This window comes from Acomys russatus, chromosome X, assembly GCF_903995435.1.
Source record: "Acomys russatus chromosome X, mAcoRus1.1, whole genome shotgun sequence".
Taxonomy (NCBI): Eukaryota; Metazoa; Chordata; class Mammalia; order Rodentia; family Muridae; genus Acomys; species Acomys russatus.
The window spans coordinates 33,467,517-33,486,898 of record NC_067169.1 but is presented as its reverse complement, the minus strand read 5'-3'; the positions used below and the strand labels follow the sequence as shown (position 1 = coordinate 33,486,898).

The following is a 19,382-nucleotide window of genomic DNA, read 5'->3' as shown; positions in this document are numbered from 1 at the left end:
CCTTAATGTCAACCATTAGTAAATGGGACCTCATGAGGCTGAGAAGCTTCTGTAAGGCAGGAGACACTGTCAAGAGAACAAAGCGACAGCCTACAGACTGGGAAAAAATCTTCACCAACCCTACATCTGACAAAGGTCTAATATCCAAAATATGTAAAGAACTCAAGAAATTAAACACCACCAAACCGAATAACCCAATTGAGAAATGGGGCTTGGAACTAAACAGAGATTCTCAACAGAGGAGTATCAAATGGCTGAGAAACACTTAAAGAAATGCTCAACCTCCTTAGTCATCAGGGAAATGCAAATCAAAACAACTCTGAGATTCCATCTTACACCCATCAGAATGGCTAAGGTCAAAAACTCAAGCGACACCACATGCTGGCGAGGATGTGGGGAGAGAGGAACACTCCTTCATTGCTGGTGGGAATGCAAACTAGTACAGCCACTTTGGAAATCTATCTGGTGCTATCTCAGAAAAATGGGAATAGGGCTTCCTCAAGACCCAGCTATTCCACTCCTTGGAATATATCCAGAAGATGCCCCAGCACACAACCCAGAAAATGCTCCAGCACATAACAAGAAATTTTTTTTTTACAACAAGAAAATTTGCTCAACCATGTTCATAGCAGCGTTATTCATAATAGGCAGAACATGGAAACAGCCTAAGTGTCCCTCAGTAGAAGAGTGGATAAAGAAACTGTGGTACATATACACTATGGAATACTACTCAGCAATTAAAAACAAGGAATTCCCGAAATTTGTGGATAAATGGATGTGAGACATCGGGAACCACTTATTGGAAGCCTTCTTCCCCCTGGGATTATATCTCTGTCACTAGTTCCTGGATACACCCTGAAGTTAATAATTACTATACACTTGATGACTTAAAAAACCTTTGCAATAGCGCTCGTTCCACCACCCTCGGTTGGTGCAATCCCCTATCCATCTCCTTCACCGCCCCAGGCAAACGTCAAATTTGGACTGACAGAGGCTTTGAGTGGGGCCTACGCCTTTATAAAATAGGTTATGACATGGGATTAACCTTTGAAATCAGGCTCTTAAAAGAAGTCCCCAATAAAAATGCTGACTCTGCAGGCCCCAATAATATGCTTCATAAGCCTGTAGCAGCCGCCCCAAAGCCTCCTGCTCCTAAGCTACAGCCAACCCCTCATACTTCTGCCACCCCCCACTCTTCTTTCCCTTCCCTGTTCCAACCCACCATCCCTGTTGGTCCCCCTAGTACTGCAGAACTCATTATTGATCTCGCTAATGCCTCTATCCAGACCCTTAAAAGTGCTAACTCCTCTGCTTACCCAGAATGTTGGATATGTTTCTCCCCCACCTCCCCTTACTATCGTGCTCTTTTCCACCCCCTCCTTTACCAATGAGACACCTCCCGCCCTTTCCACGTCCGAACCTGACAACTCCATTACAGTTCAATCTATTTCTGGTTTCGGCACTTGCCTTCTGGGCCCAAATATGCTTCCCCCCAGAGACCTATTAAAAGTTTGCAATCAGACTCTTGTATTAAATACCACCTTCCAATTCGCCTTGGCCCCTAATGGTACTTATTTTGCCTGCTCTTCAGGCCTGGCCTCTTTTATCTTTACCCCTTTATTTATCCACAAACGTGATTGGTGTGTGACGGTCCTCTTATTCCCTCACTTCTCTGTCCACAACCCTGAAGATTTCCTGAACTTTATAGATAAGGGCGTCTCCATCCACCCCTGATCTAAGAGAGAGCCCATTATGACCCTCACCATAGCCACTATTTTGGGCCTTGGTGCAGTGGGGGCAGGTACAGGAATTGCCTCCCTGGTGACCTCCAAACAAGGTTTTGCTGAACTCCAGACAATTATTGATAGAGATATTTCTAATATGAGAGATGGGATTCGGGGGGTAAAGGACTCCCTTGATTCCCTTGCAGAGGTAGTTCTTCAAAACCGCAGAGGCCTTGGCCTCCTTTTCCTCAAGGAGGGGGGGCTCTGTGCTGCTCTTAAAGAGGAATGTTGCTTCTATGTCAGTAAAACAGGCTTAGCACAAAAGAGCCTTGACAAAGTTTCCAAGGCCCTGGAGGAACGTCGGCGAGCCAGAGAGAAACAAGAATCCTGGTATCAAAATTGGTTTTCCTCCTCCCCCTGGCTCTCTACCCTCTTGCCCAGCCTCCTGGGCCCCTTTGTGGGGATCCTCCTCCTCCTTTCTTTTGGGCCTTGGGCCTTCCATCGTTTAACCACCTTTGTTAAAAGCCAGGTTGACTCTGCTACCAAGAATATACAGGTCCATTACCACTGCCTCTCCTCAGAAGATCTTCAAAATAATGCCTCCGAAACAGAGACTTCAAGGGTCCAACAGCCTTCACAGCAGCCCTATGGACAACCCCTACATTTCCAGGCATTACGCGATGCCAAATGGAGGGCTCGACTCTGCCCCAGGCGTTTCTGGTAACCTCATCAAACCCCTTCCCATCATCCTCAGTTCTTACCGCACAGCCTTTTTGCCTTAGAGGTCAGATCATTCCCCCAGGCCTGGCAGGCTGCCTGTAAATCCTACATAACTAACTTGAAGTGAGTCTCTCTCTCTTCTTTCTGCGTGGCATTTGCACTCGACTGGCCCTAGTTGCCATTGCACGTCGTAAGGCACCCTATATCTGCGTGCACCCAGTGGCCATTGCACCCCGCAGGGAAGCTTGCCCATTGCACGCGGGATGGCACTGAGTGGTACCTCTAAGATGGTCCTTGATCGGTTGGCTCTGAGACATGCTCCAGCCTTGATCGGACCATTTCCTTTTCCTAAGCTCACTGCCCATATAACACCCTATGGAGAGCTGCGAAGTACTGCGCCCACATGTGGCACCAGTTTTTGCCTTCCGCCACCCCGACGGCGAGCGCTCTCGGGAATGTGTGAGACCTTCCTTAGCATGTGGTGTGCTGGGCCTTTATTAAATAGGGAAGGGGGAGATGTCGGGAGCTGAGAGACCCTGGCTGAGCTGAGAAGACCCTGGTTGCGTTGAACTCCAGCTGACCCTTTCCAGCCAGCCTATACAGAAAGAACTTATCAAACATTTTGCCTTGCAACGGACAAACCGCAAACGTCGTGCTTGGCCCCAGGAGAGGGAACTTGGCCCTGAGAAAAGGAACACTCAGTGTACCGTGGCTTTGTAGCCTTTCATAGGAGTCACGGTACATGAACATCTGACGTGCTGTGGTCTCTGGGAGAGGACCGCGGGGCCAGCTGTCTCCTCCCCCCGCCCCACACATTGTCCCAGGGGTTCCTACCCCAGAAGATTCTGTACTCTCCCACTGCTCTCCCTCCTTCCCCCGCCCTTCCTGAAGCACACTTTAAAAATCATACACCTGCTCTCAGTAAATGACTCTTGATAAGACCAACCTTTCAAGAGTCGTGTCTCTCTCCCGCCCATTCTTATTTACAGGCCGCGACCCCCTTCGAGAACCCGAATAACTAAACCCGCGGGACGGGGACATGGTGCCGCTTTTCTGACCACGTCCCCTGGATGGGGAGGCCTGGCGGCACTCGGAAGGATAGCAAGTTACCAAGAAGAGACTCGATATTCTAAGAGCATATATAGGGGGAGGAGGTCTCCCTCAATCACAGACATAGGGGAGGGGAGAATGGGGGAAGTGGGAGGGAGGGAAGAATGGGAGGAAACAAGGGAAGGGCTAACAATCGAGATGTAATATGAATAAAATAATAAAATGGAAAAAAGTTATGCATCTGATGGCAAGAAAAAGAGACAGAATAAGAAAGCATTGTGTATCTGCATACTCATGGGAATGGTCAGATGGGAGATGTAGACATGTATATCATGCATGTGTGTGCACATGAATGCATGCCCAAACACACAAATAAGCAACATACATACACCTTTAAAAAAATTAGACAGATATAAAATAAATAACGTAATAAAGCATGTCAAAGTCTTTGGAAAACAAGAATAAGTCAGGTCTGGTGGCTCATACTTGTACTCTCAAATTAGGGAGGCTGAGGCCAGAAGATTATGAGTTTGAGGTCAGCCTGGGCTACATAGCAAGATTTTTGTCTTAAAACAAAAGCAAACCAAATAAGAATATGTAAAACCTAAAATTAGTAAAAAGGAAAAATGATAAGAGCTATTATTAATACTAAAATACAAAGAATCAATGAGACAATTTTTCTTTTTCAAGAAAAAGTTTCTCTGTGTAGTCCTGCTACCCAGGAACTCGCTCTGTATACCAGACTGGCCTCAAATTCAGATTCGCCTACCTCTGCCTCCCCAGTGCTGGGATTAATAGCCTGGAAAAGATTTATTTATTCATGTATTTATTTGTTTTGTTCTTTTAGGGCAGGCATCATGGCACACAGTTTTAATTCATATTTAATTCAATGCCATGAGTACAACCCAGCCTGTTCTACAGAATGAGTGCAAAGATTTATTTTTAAAACATAACCAATGATGTCATGTCTTCAGCCAAGTTAACCAAAAGAAAGATAGAAGTCACTGAGGATCATTTTCAAACTTATAGCCCAGTCAATTTTAAAACAGGTATGAAAAATATAAGTTTTTAGATGGTGATCCTCTAGCAATATAGGACCAAGAAGATATTTTAAGACAGCAACATAAGTATATTTGCAATGAGATAAAAGCAGTAATGGAGTGCCTAGCTGAAGATAAGCCCAAGGCTAGATGAGTTCACTGACGAAATATACTAGTTAGTACTTGAAGACCTAATGCTAATGCTTCTCATATTTCATAAAATAAAAAGGTATCAAACACTGCCAAACTTATCTACAAAGCCAGTATTACTATGATATGAAACCCAGATAAAGATAAACATTTAAAAATTTTCACAATTAAGATATATATATATATATATGTGTGTGTGTGTGTGTGTGTGTGTGTGTGTGTATTTACAGTTAAGATATATTAAGAATAATCTTTTTAGTGTGTTCTTTTATAACATTTAGTAACCAAAAATTGGGCTTGGTATTTATCAGGAAGAAAGTTATTCTTAAAAATCATAAAAATTCATGAAATTTCCTTATAAAGTCTCAACAAAATACTTCAAAACCAAATTCAGAAACATATTAAGTAGATGACACCCATGAATGAGTTGTTTTTGTATCAGCATTATAAGAATGATTCGACATATGCCAATTTGCAAATATAATAGTAACAAATAAAATCAGAGGCAAAATTCACATGATCAACCCAAGACATACAAAAAAGGCCTTTAATAACTTTTAACAACCCCTCATGAATAAAGTTTTAAACAAACTGGGAATAGAAAAAAACACATAAACATAATAAGCCATACTCAACACCATAGTTACTGAGGAAAACAATTAAAGACAGTCCTTCTAAAATCAAGAATGAGAGACAAATATGTCTGTATTTCTTTACTTGTACTCAACACAGTGACTGAATGCTTAGCCAGAACAATAAGGGAACAGAAAGGGAGGGGTACAAATAGGAAGGGAAAAGTAAAATACTTCTTGTTTGCAAATAATATATCCATATTATAAAATGTCATAAGCACTCCTTCATAAAATTCTTAGTCTGATAAACACTCACGAAAATAGTGGGATGCACCAGCAACATAGATTTTAACATAATAACAATAATAAGTAGACTGAAAAATCATTTTAAAAAAAGTTCCATTTAGGAAAGGCTAAAATGTCAGGCATAAACCTAGCAAGAGAGTTAAAGACTTGTACATAGAAAACTTGAAAGTAACGTGGCTAGTTTTAGGTCAACTTGATACAAGCTAGAGTCACTTGAAAAGAGAAAACCTTTACTGAGAAAATACCTCTATGAGACTGGCCTGTAGGTATTTTTCTTAATTCGTGATTGATAGGGGGAATACATTTTAATTAGTAGTTGATGTGTGAGGCTCAGCCCGTTGTGGGATGTACCATCCCTGGGCTGGTGGTCCTGGGTGCTTGTAAGAAAGCAGACTGCCTCACCAAGGATGACCGTTTCTAGTTCCATCCATTTGCTTGCAAATTTTAAGGTTTCCTTGTTTTTAATAGGTGAGTAATATTCCACTATGTAAATGTACCACAGTTTCCTTATCCATTCTCCTGAATGAGGTAACACAGACCCAGAAAGACACACATGTTATATACTCATTTATAAATGGATATTAGCCACATAATACAGAATAACCACACTAGAATACACAGACCTGAAGAAGCTAAATAACAATGAGCACCTTAGGGAGAACACTTAGTTGTCATTCAGAAGGGCAAATAGAATATATACAAGAAGCAGTTGAAGAGAAAGAACAGGAAGGGAGCCTACCATAGAGGTCCTCTGAAAGACTCCACACAGCAGGAGATCCAAGCAGAGGTTGAGACACACAGCCAAACTTCCAGGTGGAGTGCTGGAAGTCTTATGGAAGAGTTGGGAGATAGAAGGTCCTGCAGGGGTCAGGAGCTCCACAAGGAGACCAATTAAACCAACAAATCCAGTTGGAGGCTGGGGTGCTGCAGAGACTGATGTACCAACCAAGCACCATGCATGGTGTGGACCTAGACTCTCCTCTCAGATGTAGTTAGATATGCAGCACAGTCTCCTAGTGGGTCCCATATTATGGGGATTAGGGACTACTTCTGATATGGAAGCTGGTACCCATGTGCGGACCACTTTCTCCTGGTGGGGCGGGGCTTGGCAGGCTACAGAGGAAGAGGATACAGGCAGTCCAGGTGAGACTTGATGGGCTGAGGTCAGAGGTTAGGGGAGGAAGGTTTCTCCTTTCTGAGAATTAAGGGAGGGAGAGAGAAGGGGATGAAGGAGGGAGGATGGGACTGGGAGTTGACAGTGATTAGGCTATAATTAGGATGTAAAGTGAACAAATTAAAAAATATAAAATCAAAATAAATCTGTAAAATATAAAAAGAAAGCAGACTGCAAACTATGAGGAGCAAGCCAGTAAGCAGCAGTACTATGGCTCTCTGGCTTCAGTATCAGCAACTCCTGCCCTCATCTCCTGCTCTTTTGAGTTCTTGCCCTGAGCTCCTTCTGGGATGACCTGTGATGGGAAGTATAGGCTTCATCAGAGTAATAGAAATTCTAAGACAGCAATGAAAAAAGAAACTGGGCAAGATACTAGAAGATAGGAAAAGAAACCTCTCTGGTTGTCAAGGATTGACAATATGAATATTGTGAAAATGTTCTTACCACTAAAAGAAATCTGCAGATTCAATGTAATTCTACATCAAAATTCTAATGACATTCTTTTTAAAGCTTTGTATTTGTTTACTTGTGTATAGGGGGATATTCATGGCACAGTGTTCTTGAGAAAGTTGGAGAACTGTTTGGAGGAGCCAGTTTTCTCCTCTGACCACAGGGGTTCAAAGGATAACCCTCAGATTGTAAGGTTGGCTGGCAAGTAGCTTTTCACATTAAGCCATTTCTTCACCATCCCCAATGAAATTCTTAGCATGAATTGAAAACTATTTTGAAAATTTTACATAAGCAAAAAAAATTCCTTAATACCAAAGCAATGCTGGGCAAAAAGAATGGAGGAATCACAGTACTTATTTTTCTGGTTTTTCAGGAGGGTGTTTCTCTGTGTGGCCTTGGCTGTTCTGGACTCACTTTGCAGAGTAAGCTGGCCTGGAACTCAGAGATTCACCTACCTCTGCCTCACCTAGGATGCCAAAATGAACACATAATCTAATGTAATATAAAATCCAAAATAAGACTAATTGGCTACATTTTTTTTATTCTTCACCACGGTACCAATAGTATGATAGTGAAATAAGAAGCCACTTCAAATAAGGTACTGGGAATGCTGGACATCCACATTCAGAAGAATGCATCTAGATTCCTCTTACTGTGAACAAAATTCAATTCAATACACATCAATCAATTATCTTAAGAAGTGAGACTTTGAAACTCCTAGAGGAAAAACAGAAAACTTATGACAGAATAAGAAAGGACTTAGTTTTTAAAAAAATTTCACCATGGGTATAGATGTTTTGCTTGTATGCATTATCTGTGCACTGCATTTGGGTTTGGTACCCATGGAAGCTAGAAGAGGACATGAGCTCCTCTGGGACTAGAATTACAGATATCAGCCACCACGTAAGAATCGAACTTGGGTCCTACAGAAAGGCAAACTTTTTAAATAGGATACCAATAACCCAGAATCTAACATCAAGAATTGGCAAGTGACTCTGTATCAAATTTTAAATGGTCTACACAGCATGTTCAGAAGGCAGAGATAGCACAAAGGATGAGAGAAAAATCTTTGCCTATTTTTTTTACTTCACAAGAGCTAAATATCCAGAATATAAATGAAATATCCAGAATATAAATGGAATAAAAATTAAATGCCAGTAGAACAAAAAACTACAGCTAATAGGCACATGAATTAAGCAAACAGTTCACAAAAGGAATAGTACAAATTGCCAATAAATAAAGTAATGAATTAAAATCTTTAGCCATAAAGGAAATGTTTATCCACTGATTTTCAACTAGTGGCCTCATTTTACTATTTGTATAAACATAACTCATATTTTTTATGATTTGCTGTTATTGGATGAATTTCATCATATTTATTTGGTTAAAATGAAGACAGTAGCATGAATTCTAATATAACGGTCCTTAGTCACAGGAAAGTAAGACAAGACGCAAAGATCACATACACAGGCTATATGAAAACATAAAAACACAGCACCTACAAGGCAAAGTGAGGGCCCTCAGAAGTCCTGCCCACACCTTCACAGCAGACTTCCAATCTCTAGAACTAATATTCTACATGGAAAAATTTGAGACACTGAATAATAAAATTGAAGATGACACCAGAAGGGAAGACCTCTAATGCACATTTAATGGTAGGATTAATATTATAAAAATGATTATCCTACCAAAACAGTCTATAAATTCAATGTAATCTCCACCAATATCCCAACACATTTTTATAGAAGGTGGAAAAATAATCTTAAAATTCATAGGGAAGCCCCAAATACCCTGGAAGCCAAAACAATCTTGAACAATTAAAAAAACACTGCTGGGGGTATCTCTATCCCTGATTTCAAGTTATACTATATAACCATGGTAGTAAAACTGCATGGTACTGGGACAAAAACAGGTACAGTGATCAATGGAAGAGCATTGAGGACCTAGGTATAATATGTACCTGAGCTGGAGAGAAGGCTGGGCTCACAGCCAAAAGTAATTGTAAGTACCTATAGCTACCTTATTTCTAACAAAGGTGACAAAAACATACATCAGAGAAAAGATAGTGCTTAAGCAAATTGTATTGAGAAAACTGGCTATCTACACGTAGAAGAATGAAATTTGATCCTTCTCTCATCTTGCACACAAATCAAGAGGACAGATGTGTTTTGTAATGCTTTTCTTACCATCTTAAAGAACATTGAGGGGGCCAGTTCAGATCCAGTTAGTGTCCGCACTAAGAACATGGGCCATGATGTAACGTTCATTCTGTATCCTGTTTTATAAATGAGATATCATGAGAAACCTGTGAAAGTAAGGTAATAGACAACAAATACATTCACCAATCCTCTTTAGAAAATGACTTTCTAAGGACTTGAGTAAAAAGAGAGGAATCTTCTTGAGTATATAGTCACCACTTTGATGTCTGGCAACAATGTTTGTCTGGCAACAATGGCAGTGGAACCAGAAACTTATATTTTAGAGAAGCCATTGAATAGGGTTTTCCAACAAACATGCTAATGTTGTGTTCAGGCCATGAAGATACAGGTAAACCACACTACAGCTCAGAGAGATTTTATTCTACCGTTACCAACCAAACAAGTGGGGAAAGGTTGCAAAAGGCTTCTAGCCTATTTTGTAGTTCCTGACTTCTGTCCTTTCAGAAAGCTCATGTCTGTTGAATTTCACAGAAAAAATAGTGAGTTAGTAATAATGGATATTCAATCTAAACTTCCTTGACATTTTGTATATGTCTGAAACTTTTCATAAAATATTAGGAAAAAGACTTCTCTTCCTTTAGCAATTTACACACATTCTAAACACATATTAAAATTTGTAAAAGAAGTTACCTAAATAGGCTTGTTTAGAAATTTCACCAACTTACATCAGCATTTGGCATGTGCAGCAGGGAGTGCAAGTTTGCTAGTTTCACTGTTTTCTGAGGCAAGTGTTTTCACTCAAAGCCTGCCTGCCCCAATGCTAGAATTGGGAAAAGGTTATGTGCATTCTTGAGAGATTCACTAAGGTAGAGAAGCACATGAACGAAAGGCAAGAGAGCTATAAACAGGGAAACACATACAAACAAAAAACCTTGAAACCTACAAAGTCATCCTCAAATAATCTTTTACTGAAATTACCCAAAATGTAAAACCAGGAAACAAATGGTGATAATGGAAATGGATCAATGCTTATTGCCAAGCCTGACCACCTGAGTTTGCTACTTAGAACATGGCACAAGGAAGATAGTTGACTTCCCCAATTTGAACCTGATATGTGTGTACAAACACATAATTAATAAGTGTAAAGGAAATAAAATTTTAAGAACCTTTTTGTGTGGTGGCACATATGATTAAGCTCAACAATGGAAGCTGAGGCAGGAGGAACAATAGTTCAAGCCAACCTGAGCTACATTACTGAGATCCAGTCTCAAAACAAGAAAGAAAAATTAAACACACTTCTGACTAATTTTAAAACCAATGAAGCAGGCTTCCACTAATCAATGAAGCACATTGCCAGTAAACTACAGTGCACCCCTTTTAAATTGCATTAGCATAAATCTTTTTCATACTAAGAATTGAATATAGTTTTCGTGAATGTTAAGAATGTGTTTATATTACTGGGTTACACCCTAGCCATTAAACTATATCAATTTTAATGAACAAAACTGGAAAAAATTATTAATTGTTCTCAGTATTCTGTATTACTGGTTTTTGGGGAATACTTTACTAAGAAAAACTTATTCTGAGTTTTACATTAATTCTTATCTTAAACATTGTAAAGAACAAAATACTAGCATTGAAATTCACTGAGAATGCAGAGTGATGACCAAATAAACCAATCACTTATTTTCTGCAGATTATCTGGACATTCCTCCGTTTACAATAGATTTTTTCAAAAGTATGTCAGAATCTTTTTGCATTTTGAAAACAGCCCAAACTGACCACTACATATTCTTAAATTTGAACCCTTTGCTAACATGTCCATTTTCTCATCCTGTTCAAGGACTAACAGTAACTAGGTCCTTTGGTGTCTAATGGTTAGGACTGAAAGAACTCTCCCCGTGACTGTAAAGTACTGATTTTTGTACTCCTCCCATAATACGGAATCTCACATGCTTCCTGTCCTCATCCTCAAAGTGTTGAATGGCTCAATGGACACTATCTAGTTGTATCACTCATATAAAATATTATAGGATTCAAAGAGTTTCTGAATTTACATGCATGACCTAAGAAAACTTTTTTGGTACTTTACATTTGAAGATTAATATGTGTTCAAAAATGAGGCCTTTCAGCACACTTGTGCAATATGTATAAAAGTGAGTTGGTACTGAGTTCCTCTCAGTATCATTTTTTAAATTTATTTATTATTTATATAGCATGTGTGCCTGCAGTCCCAAAGAGGGCACCAGGTCTCACTATAGATGATTGTGAGCCATCATGTGGTTGCTGGGAATTTGAACTCAGGACCTTTGGAAGAACAGACAGTGCTACTATAGATGATTGTGAGCCATCATGTGGTTGCTGGGAATTTGAACTCAGGACCTTTGGAAGAACAGACAGTGCTCTTAATCTCTGAGCCATCTCTCCAGCCCCTGATCATATATCATTTACAGTAACTCCCTGACCATCTACTTACAAGAAGGCCTATGTGATTTTAAAAGGACACTTAAAACCGTCTCTCATAATAGCTTCCTAGTAAGACTGTGTTATTTCATGAACTCTTTCTCCTTACCCAATGGAGGCTGAAGTATATCTCCTCTTTGTTCACATGTCCCAATAGGCTGTATGTCTGATGAGTCAACAAGTCTCCAAAAATCATTCTTATTGTCACTACCATCCAGTCGTAAGTGTAATCTGGCTCCAGCAGTTCCAATAACAGAAGCAATACACACTGAAGCAGAATTGCGAGGGTCACGGGCTTCCAATTTCATACCGACTTGGAATTCGTTAGTTGGTGGAATCTTAGACTATACATAGATAACATTGTGTTAAAATGCATGAACTATAAGAAGGACAGATGACAATTTATGTTACCAGAATGCTTAGGAGCAGAAGGTGAATGAGGTCAGTGTTCCAAGGCTCAAGGCAAAGGATCCCCTTTGACTGACATGTGGCATGAAAATACTGGTCCTCACTAGTCTCTGTCATCTGCATATCCAGAAAACCCAAGTATAGCCTATAAAATGCATCCTGAAAGACTTTTAAAAATAATCATCTTAGTCGGGTGGTGGTGGTGCATGCCTTTAATCGCAGCACTCGGGAGGCAGAGGCAGGCGGATCGCTGTGAGTTCGAGGCCAGCCTGCTCTACAAAGCGAGTCCAGGACAGCCAAGGCTACACAGAGAAACCCTGTCTCAGAAAACAAAAAAAAACCATCTCATTAAGCTATTCCTCTGGAAATGAGCAAGCTAGAAGTCCTATCAAAGCCAATGATTTAGTTAAAGATCTCTGAACAGTCCAAACATCCCTACATATTTTTGATCTTGATCTTATAGGTGCCTCTACCTTGCACTCTAGCTACTCTGTGTCATCCCTTGATGCTCAAATTATCTTGGATGCTTTCTTTCTTCTAATTCTAACAATCTTAAATAGCATCTGCTCCATGAGCCCTCTCAGTATAGGGTTATCACATTTTTAAAATAATCCTTCACTATATCCATTTTTCCTTCCACATTGGCAATTTTAAAGGCTTAGTATAGATAAAAAACTTACTTCAAGTAGATCATCTAGTTATGAGTGGTGCAAACATAATCCCACTTTATCCTCATACTACTAGAATTCTGTAACTACACAGAAAAACATTCTTCTATGGGGTAATGTGTAAAATATAAACAGAGTTATGGCGTACCTGTCTAAAGTATTCTGAAGGGGCCTTTACAGATCCAGTCTCTTCCAAATACTTGTCCCAATCAAAATAATCTGGAAAAAACACAAAAAATACAGTTGGCTTAGAGTATATATATAAATCTTTTTCCTGAATAAAATAAGTTTTAGTTCGTACCTAGAACAAGGAGAGGTATGGACAGGTTTGAAGAAAGTAAAGGGAAAAGAGAAATATTGTAATTACAGTATAATCTCAAAATAAAAAAGTGAAAAAGTACTTTCTATAAACCAGGTTCAAACTTCTCAATTTATATTCAATTTTGCAACTTCCTGATAATAATGGTCCTAATAGAAATTATAACTCATAGCTTCTCAATGAACTGTGGACTAAAGCAGAGTAATTCTGAAGGAAGGTGTGTAGAAGTAGTCAAGCCTAGGATTCAATACCCTATATTGCAAGCAGGAAGTATGGACTCCAGAAACAACTAGGAAATTTTTATAGACTAAAAAAACCTATGTATATGTGTCAAATATAAATTTGCTCAATTGTTGTGTTAACACTATATCATCCAGTAATGTGAAAGCACTTTGTTTTTTATTGGGTTCTAAGGGTATTAGTATGTGTTCTAACAGAACTTTGCCACTGCAATGCTTTATAAAAAGAAAAATTCTGAGAATCAGAGTTATTCTTAAGGCACTATTAAATCTTTACCCAAAGAGTCAAGACAGAACAGTAAACTCAACAGTGCAATCACTGAAATAGATTATTTAGTACTGTACATCTTCTATCTATCCTTGTTTGGCTCTTTAGTGGAGTCATAATGACATACCACAATGCTATCAGAAAGCAATGCATTCATTGCCCACACTTGAGAAACTACTTAGAAATTATATATATATATTTCAACAACCAGGAAGTTTTACTACACTCTTGTTAAACAGTATATACCAGTTCTGACATGCAGTGATATTTCTTTATCCTCAGTCTCCATTATGTATGATTTCAATTATTTAGATTTAATTGCAGTCCAAAATATTAATGAGAAACTCCAGGGATAGTTCGTAAGTTTTGAATTTTACTAGTGTGATGAAGTCTCACCTAGTCACATTCCATCCCATCAAGAACCATATCCCATGAATACAACCAGACTGTTAATCACTAACAACTTTGTCATCAGACTGCCTGATAAATTATCAAACAGCCAGTGTTCAAATATTTTATCTTACTTTCAACTTAAAAATGGCCATAAAGTGCAAAAATAGTAATGTTGGAAATTCATATATCCAGGGAGAAACAATGAAGTGCTAGTCTTTCCTTCAGGGGAAAGGTGAAGAGTCTCAACAATGAAAGGAAAACAGCATTTTGAGGTTCCTGATATTTATGCTGATAGCTGCCAATCATATTGTGCCTTATTTATAAATCAAACTTTACCATGCATTTGTATGTAAGGCATACATTACTATCCAGTTTCAAGTATCTACTGGGACAGAGTCTTAGAATATATTCCCCCTAGCGAAGGGCTATTCCATCCTTCAAAGGATAGCACAGACATCTACACATAAAAATTTTTACCAATCAATTTTCTAAAAAATGGAAATAAAAATCCTGACTGCCAGCATGTGTGGATTCCTGTTATATAAATACCAATGCCATGGCTGATGGCAGGATGCCAAGCAAAGGCCATCGGGCACAAAGTTGTGGGAAATGTGCACCACTAGCTCCTCCAAGTCAGCATGAGCCACTCCCATATGCCCTAAAATATCATATGTATATGTTCTATTCACATGTACACACATGCTATACATAAGGTTATATAGTTTTTAATAACAAAACTAGCCAATAACCTAAAATTACAGTGTGGTTCTGCCTCCACATGATACAGAGTACTACCACAGCATTGAGAATCCTGAAGCCAAGTGTCAGATTGAATCCGTGCTACAGATTCAGATCTGCCATTTTCAGTATGGCTCTACTTCTCATTATATAACCCTGAGCATATCAGTTAATTTTCTTAGCCTCGATTATCTCACTTACAATGTGTGAAAATTACTACATATGGTACCAGGCATGTTTGGAATTAAATGAAGTAACACTTATGAGCACTAAATAAATAGTGTGGTGTGAAGATTAATGTTAAAACTGTCACTAAATCTTCTGCTTTTATGGTAAATTTGGCTGGAGGTGTATCAATTATATTGATTTATTTTATTTTTAATTTTTTAATTTTAATTTTATTAATTTATTCAGATTACAACTCAATTGTTATCCCATCACTTGTATCCTCCTGTTGCTCCCTCCCTCCCTCCCGCTTTCACCCTATTCCCCTCCCCTAATTCTAAGACCAAGGGGGACCTCTTCTCCTACTATATGGTCATAGGCTATCAAGTCTCATCTTGGAAGCTTGCTTATTCTTTCTTTGACAATAAATGCAGAAGATAAAAAATTGCCAGTATCGGGTTGGAGAGATGGCTCAGCGGTTAAGAGCACTGGCTGCTCTTCCAGACATCAGGAGTTCAATTCCCAGCAACCACATGGTGGCTCACAACCATCAATAATGAGATCTGGTGCCCTCTTCTGCTATGCAGGGGTATAAGCAGGAAGAACATTGTATATGTAATAAAAAAATAAATCTTTAAAAAACCGTCACTGAAGTTGTAAATATTTAGCTTTGTCAAAAGTTAAAAGTGAGATCCATAGGTCCACAATGAAGTTGCCAAACTATTTCCATGGTCTCCTAACCTAACAATCAGTTACAGGAATATTTTCTATCATATTGTTGGACAATGATAATCTATGGTATATATTATGCAGAGACTTACTTTGCCTTAAAGATTGTTCTTGGTTGTCCATGTGATAATCACTACCATTTTCATAATAGAAACACACATATCCAAGTTTATCTCATTAGAATTAGCACACCTAATACTTGCATCAATATCACAGTTGAAATTCCTAACCAGCCATCAAGGTCAGTCTGAAGTTTTTGTTCTGCATTTGCATCATGTTCTCAGTAGACTATGGGATTATGAGGTCATTCTCTCTTGAAAGTGATGTCTGAAAACTGATATAGCTCTTCAAAAGACAAGTGCATGTGTACAACTGTGTAATCTGATACAGACACACAGACACACACACACACACACACACACACACACACACACACACACACACACACAGAGTCCATAAGGGTCTTTCATTCCTTTTAGCCTGTGTCCACTCTAATTTATACATTAGGTCTAATAAATTGGGTCATGTGGAACATAATCTCTACCAACTTCCTTGATTTTCTTTGGAATGAATCAGAATTATACTATCTTTTACAAGTTCCAGGCTTGGGTTTATATACTATGTGAAGACAATGAACAGGAAACGTCCCACTTAAGTTAAGAGAAACAGGAATTATATCTGTCCTGTTTGGCACTAGATTCCTACATTGCCCACTAATATGTGCCAAGCATTATCCTAAGTACTACAGATGTCCTAGCTTAAAAAATAGATCAAAATCCTGTCTAACTCATTCATTAATTACTAAAATTAAATGATAGGGTCTAGGTCCTGAAATATATCTTCTTATAATTGCCTAGCTGATTAATCTCATTTTTAAAATAAAAATATGATAAATTTAAGTAACAGCAATTTTTTATCATTAAAATCAGAAAAAATTTTGCACTTATAATTGCAATTTCATGCAATCCTTATCAATTCATTTTTAAATAAAATTAAAGTTAAAATGTCACAGTAAATTTTTTTACCTTTTCTATAACTAAGATTTTATGGTACTGGAGTTGCTATATACATATAACAAAAAACTCATGAGTTCACTATAACACTGAAGAAGAAAAATGATGTATTAGATTACTTAAAAGCCTACTGCTTTGCACAGAAGATGTACATGGGTGAGTAGCTTTCTCTTGATTGTCCTTCTTGACATCCATTGATTCTAACCACAAAAAAAGAAGAAAACATTGCAATAATCTGAAACCACTTCAAAAGTTATAAAACTAAATTAATTTTAATGAGAACCTGCTTTATGATTATCTTCATTTTATGTTTTCTAACAATTTCTAGTGCATCCTACACTTGTCCAGTTTGTATACTGTATTTTTTCACTACTGAAATGAGAGGTTTACAAAAGCAGGCATTTAATTCTGTCTTGCTCAGTACTGTATCCTTACTACAGAGACCAGAACCTGGGATATAGAATGCTCTCAAGAATTTGTTGAACAAATATGCTAATATATATAGTGAACTGTTGATGGGTCTTTAAACTGTTTGAAATAATTTCTAAAGGTAAAGTGATGCTTTCTAGTGCTCAAGACGTCCCATGCAATCTAAACTACAATGTGCTTCAATGAATTAATCAAAATTTCCTCTATGTTAAATTAAATAATTAAATGAGTACTCAAAATCCCCGAAATGTTGCCGAATCTAGAATACATTGTCACTCAGACAAACTGGAGTATATATGAGAAAAAATTATATATAAAACAAGCATAATGTAAAAATTAACCCAAGTCCTTAATAGCATGAAATAATCAACAGTATCAATGTTTTTCAAACTGCTTTGATTATCTTAAGTGTGAATGCTTGCATTTCAGGACTTAGAGTCTCCAAACACTATTGATTAGTGTGTGTTTCAGGTTTTGATTAAAAAATCCAGCCAGGTGTGGTGGCGCACGTCTGTAACCCCAGTACTGTGGGAGGCAGAGGCAGGTAGATCTCTGTGATTTCAAGGTCAGCCTGATCTACAAAGCAAGTCCAGGACAGCCGAGGCCACACAGAGATACCCTGTCTTGTTATATGAATATGTTGTAGAAATATACAGCCTTCTTTCTGTTTAAATTGTCTGAAGAAAGCACACACTTATATTTACTAATACTAAGTAGTTGTATAGTAAAAACTTTTAAAACAAAGAGTAAAGTTATAACAGCATGAGTCTTGTTCTAGGGAAATCGAGAACCTATTGATAAATACTACACTAAGGTAACACAGTTAACAAATTAACTAAACAAAATCAAATGACAGCATTCAGAACCCAACATTTAAGCAGAAGTAATAAGATATACAAGCCTTGAAAAGGAACCAGGAAGCAAATATGTGAAGAATATATTATTGGAAATAAAACACAACAAGATATAAACATGTGTGGCATATTAATGAGTCAATAAGAAGCAGACTTCTTCTAACTACAAAAAGACTAGATGAAAGAATTATCCACTTATCCATATTACAGTTAAGAAGATGAATTGTGTCCATTTCTTTTTTATTTGCTAATTTTTCACTATTTTTAATCTTATTTTTGCTGAGGTGACTGAAACACTTAAATCCCTGGCCCAGGAGATTTCAATTCTTACCTTGGCTTTGCAAAGCCTATTTATTGTATTACCTCCTCAGTTACCTCCATGAATTTCAGTTTTTGTATTCGTAAAACTAAGGTTGAAAATTCTAAGCACATATCTCTACCAATAACAAAAATATATGGAGTCGAGAGAGAAGACTCAGCTAATAAGAGCACTTACTGCTCTTGTAGACAACCCAAGTTTGGTTCCTATTATCCATTTTAGGTGGCTCGTAAGTGCCTAAAACCACAGTGCTAAGGGAGCTGACGCCTTCAACTGTCTTCCATGGGCAACTGCACACATACACACAAAGACATACACACAAGCATGTAATTCAAAATAAAAATAATTTTTAAAGGACAATGACTTTTAGAAACAAGTATAAGAATTCCTAGAGTAAAGCAAAGAATTTATTGAGATTAAGAGACATTTAGTTCTGTAATAACTTGATTATCCTCTAAATAAAGGTGCTTAAAGGAATGCTGTGCTCTAATCAACATGTCTAAAGAGAAATCTAAGAATGGATTTCTTTTATCAAATATGCAAAAGGAAATAATTCAAGGAGAAGAACCTTAGAAACAAAGTATGATATCAGTATTTGATGGGCAAAGGGGTATATAACTCAGCAGGTAGTTGTTACATACTATGATATTTGAATAAAATTTTAAAGGCTTTATTTCAAAATGACAATATATAGTAACATACTTGTCACAAACAAATAACTAAAAGCAATACTTAGATAAGCAAATTTTACCTTCATTTACTGTTTGTTCCATGCTATCTTCTGTTTTATTGTCCTACAAGGAAAAACAAGTAATGCCTTATTTTAAGAACTATGAATTTCTGAGAAGTAACAGTAATGAAAATGAGTTTCAGAGTCGGATCACTTCAATAACTTCCCCCTAAGTAAAAACGATAAGGTAGTTGTGAGCCAGAAAAAAGAGTAAGAGTAGCAGTTGCTAATGGAATAAGTATAGGGCTTCCTTTTAGAGGGTATCAAAAGTTAAAGGATAAACCAGAGTAGATGGTAGTCTG

At 38.0% G+C, this 19,382-nt stretch overlaps 1 protein-coding gene across 1 annotated transcript in view; it reads right to left on the bottom strand.

Annotated features, from left to right (window-relative positions):
• LOC127185202 (sex comb on midleg-like protein 2) overlaps window positions 1-19,123 on the bottom strand; it is a 104,185-nt gene extending 85,062 nt beyond the window's left edge. The window contains exons 1-5 of the mRNA XM_051141763.1: window positions 19,102-19,123; window positions 16,880-16,948; window positions 13,033-13,103; window positions 11,918-12,152; window positions 9,373-9,461 (exon numbers count right to left, since the gene is read on the bottom strand). Of these exons, the coding sequence (XP_050997720.1) occupies window positions 9,373-9,461; window positions 11,918-12,152; window positions 13,033-13,103; window positions 16,880-16,948; window positions 19,102-19,123 (486 nt within the window). The remainder of the gene's footprint in view (window positions 1-9,372; window positions 9,462-11,917; window positions 12,153-13,032; window positions 13,104-16,879; window positions 16,949-19,101) is intronic.
• Window positions 19,124-19,382: the final 259 nt, after the last annotated feature.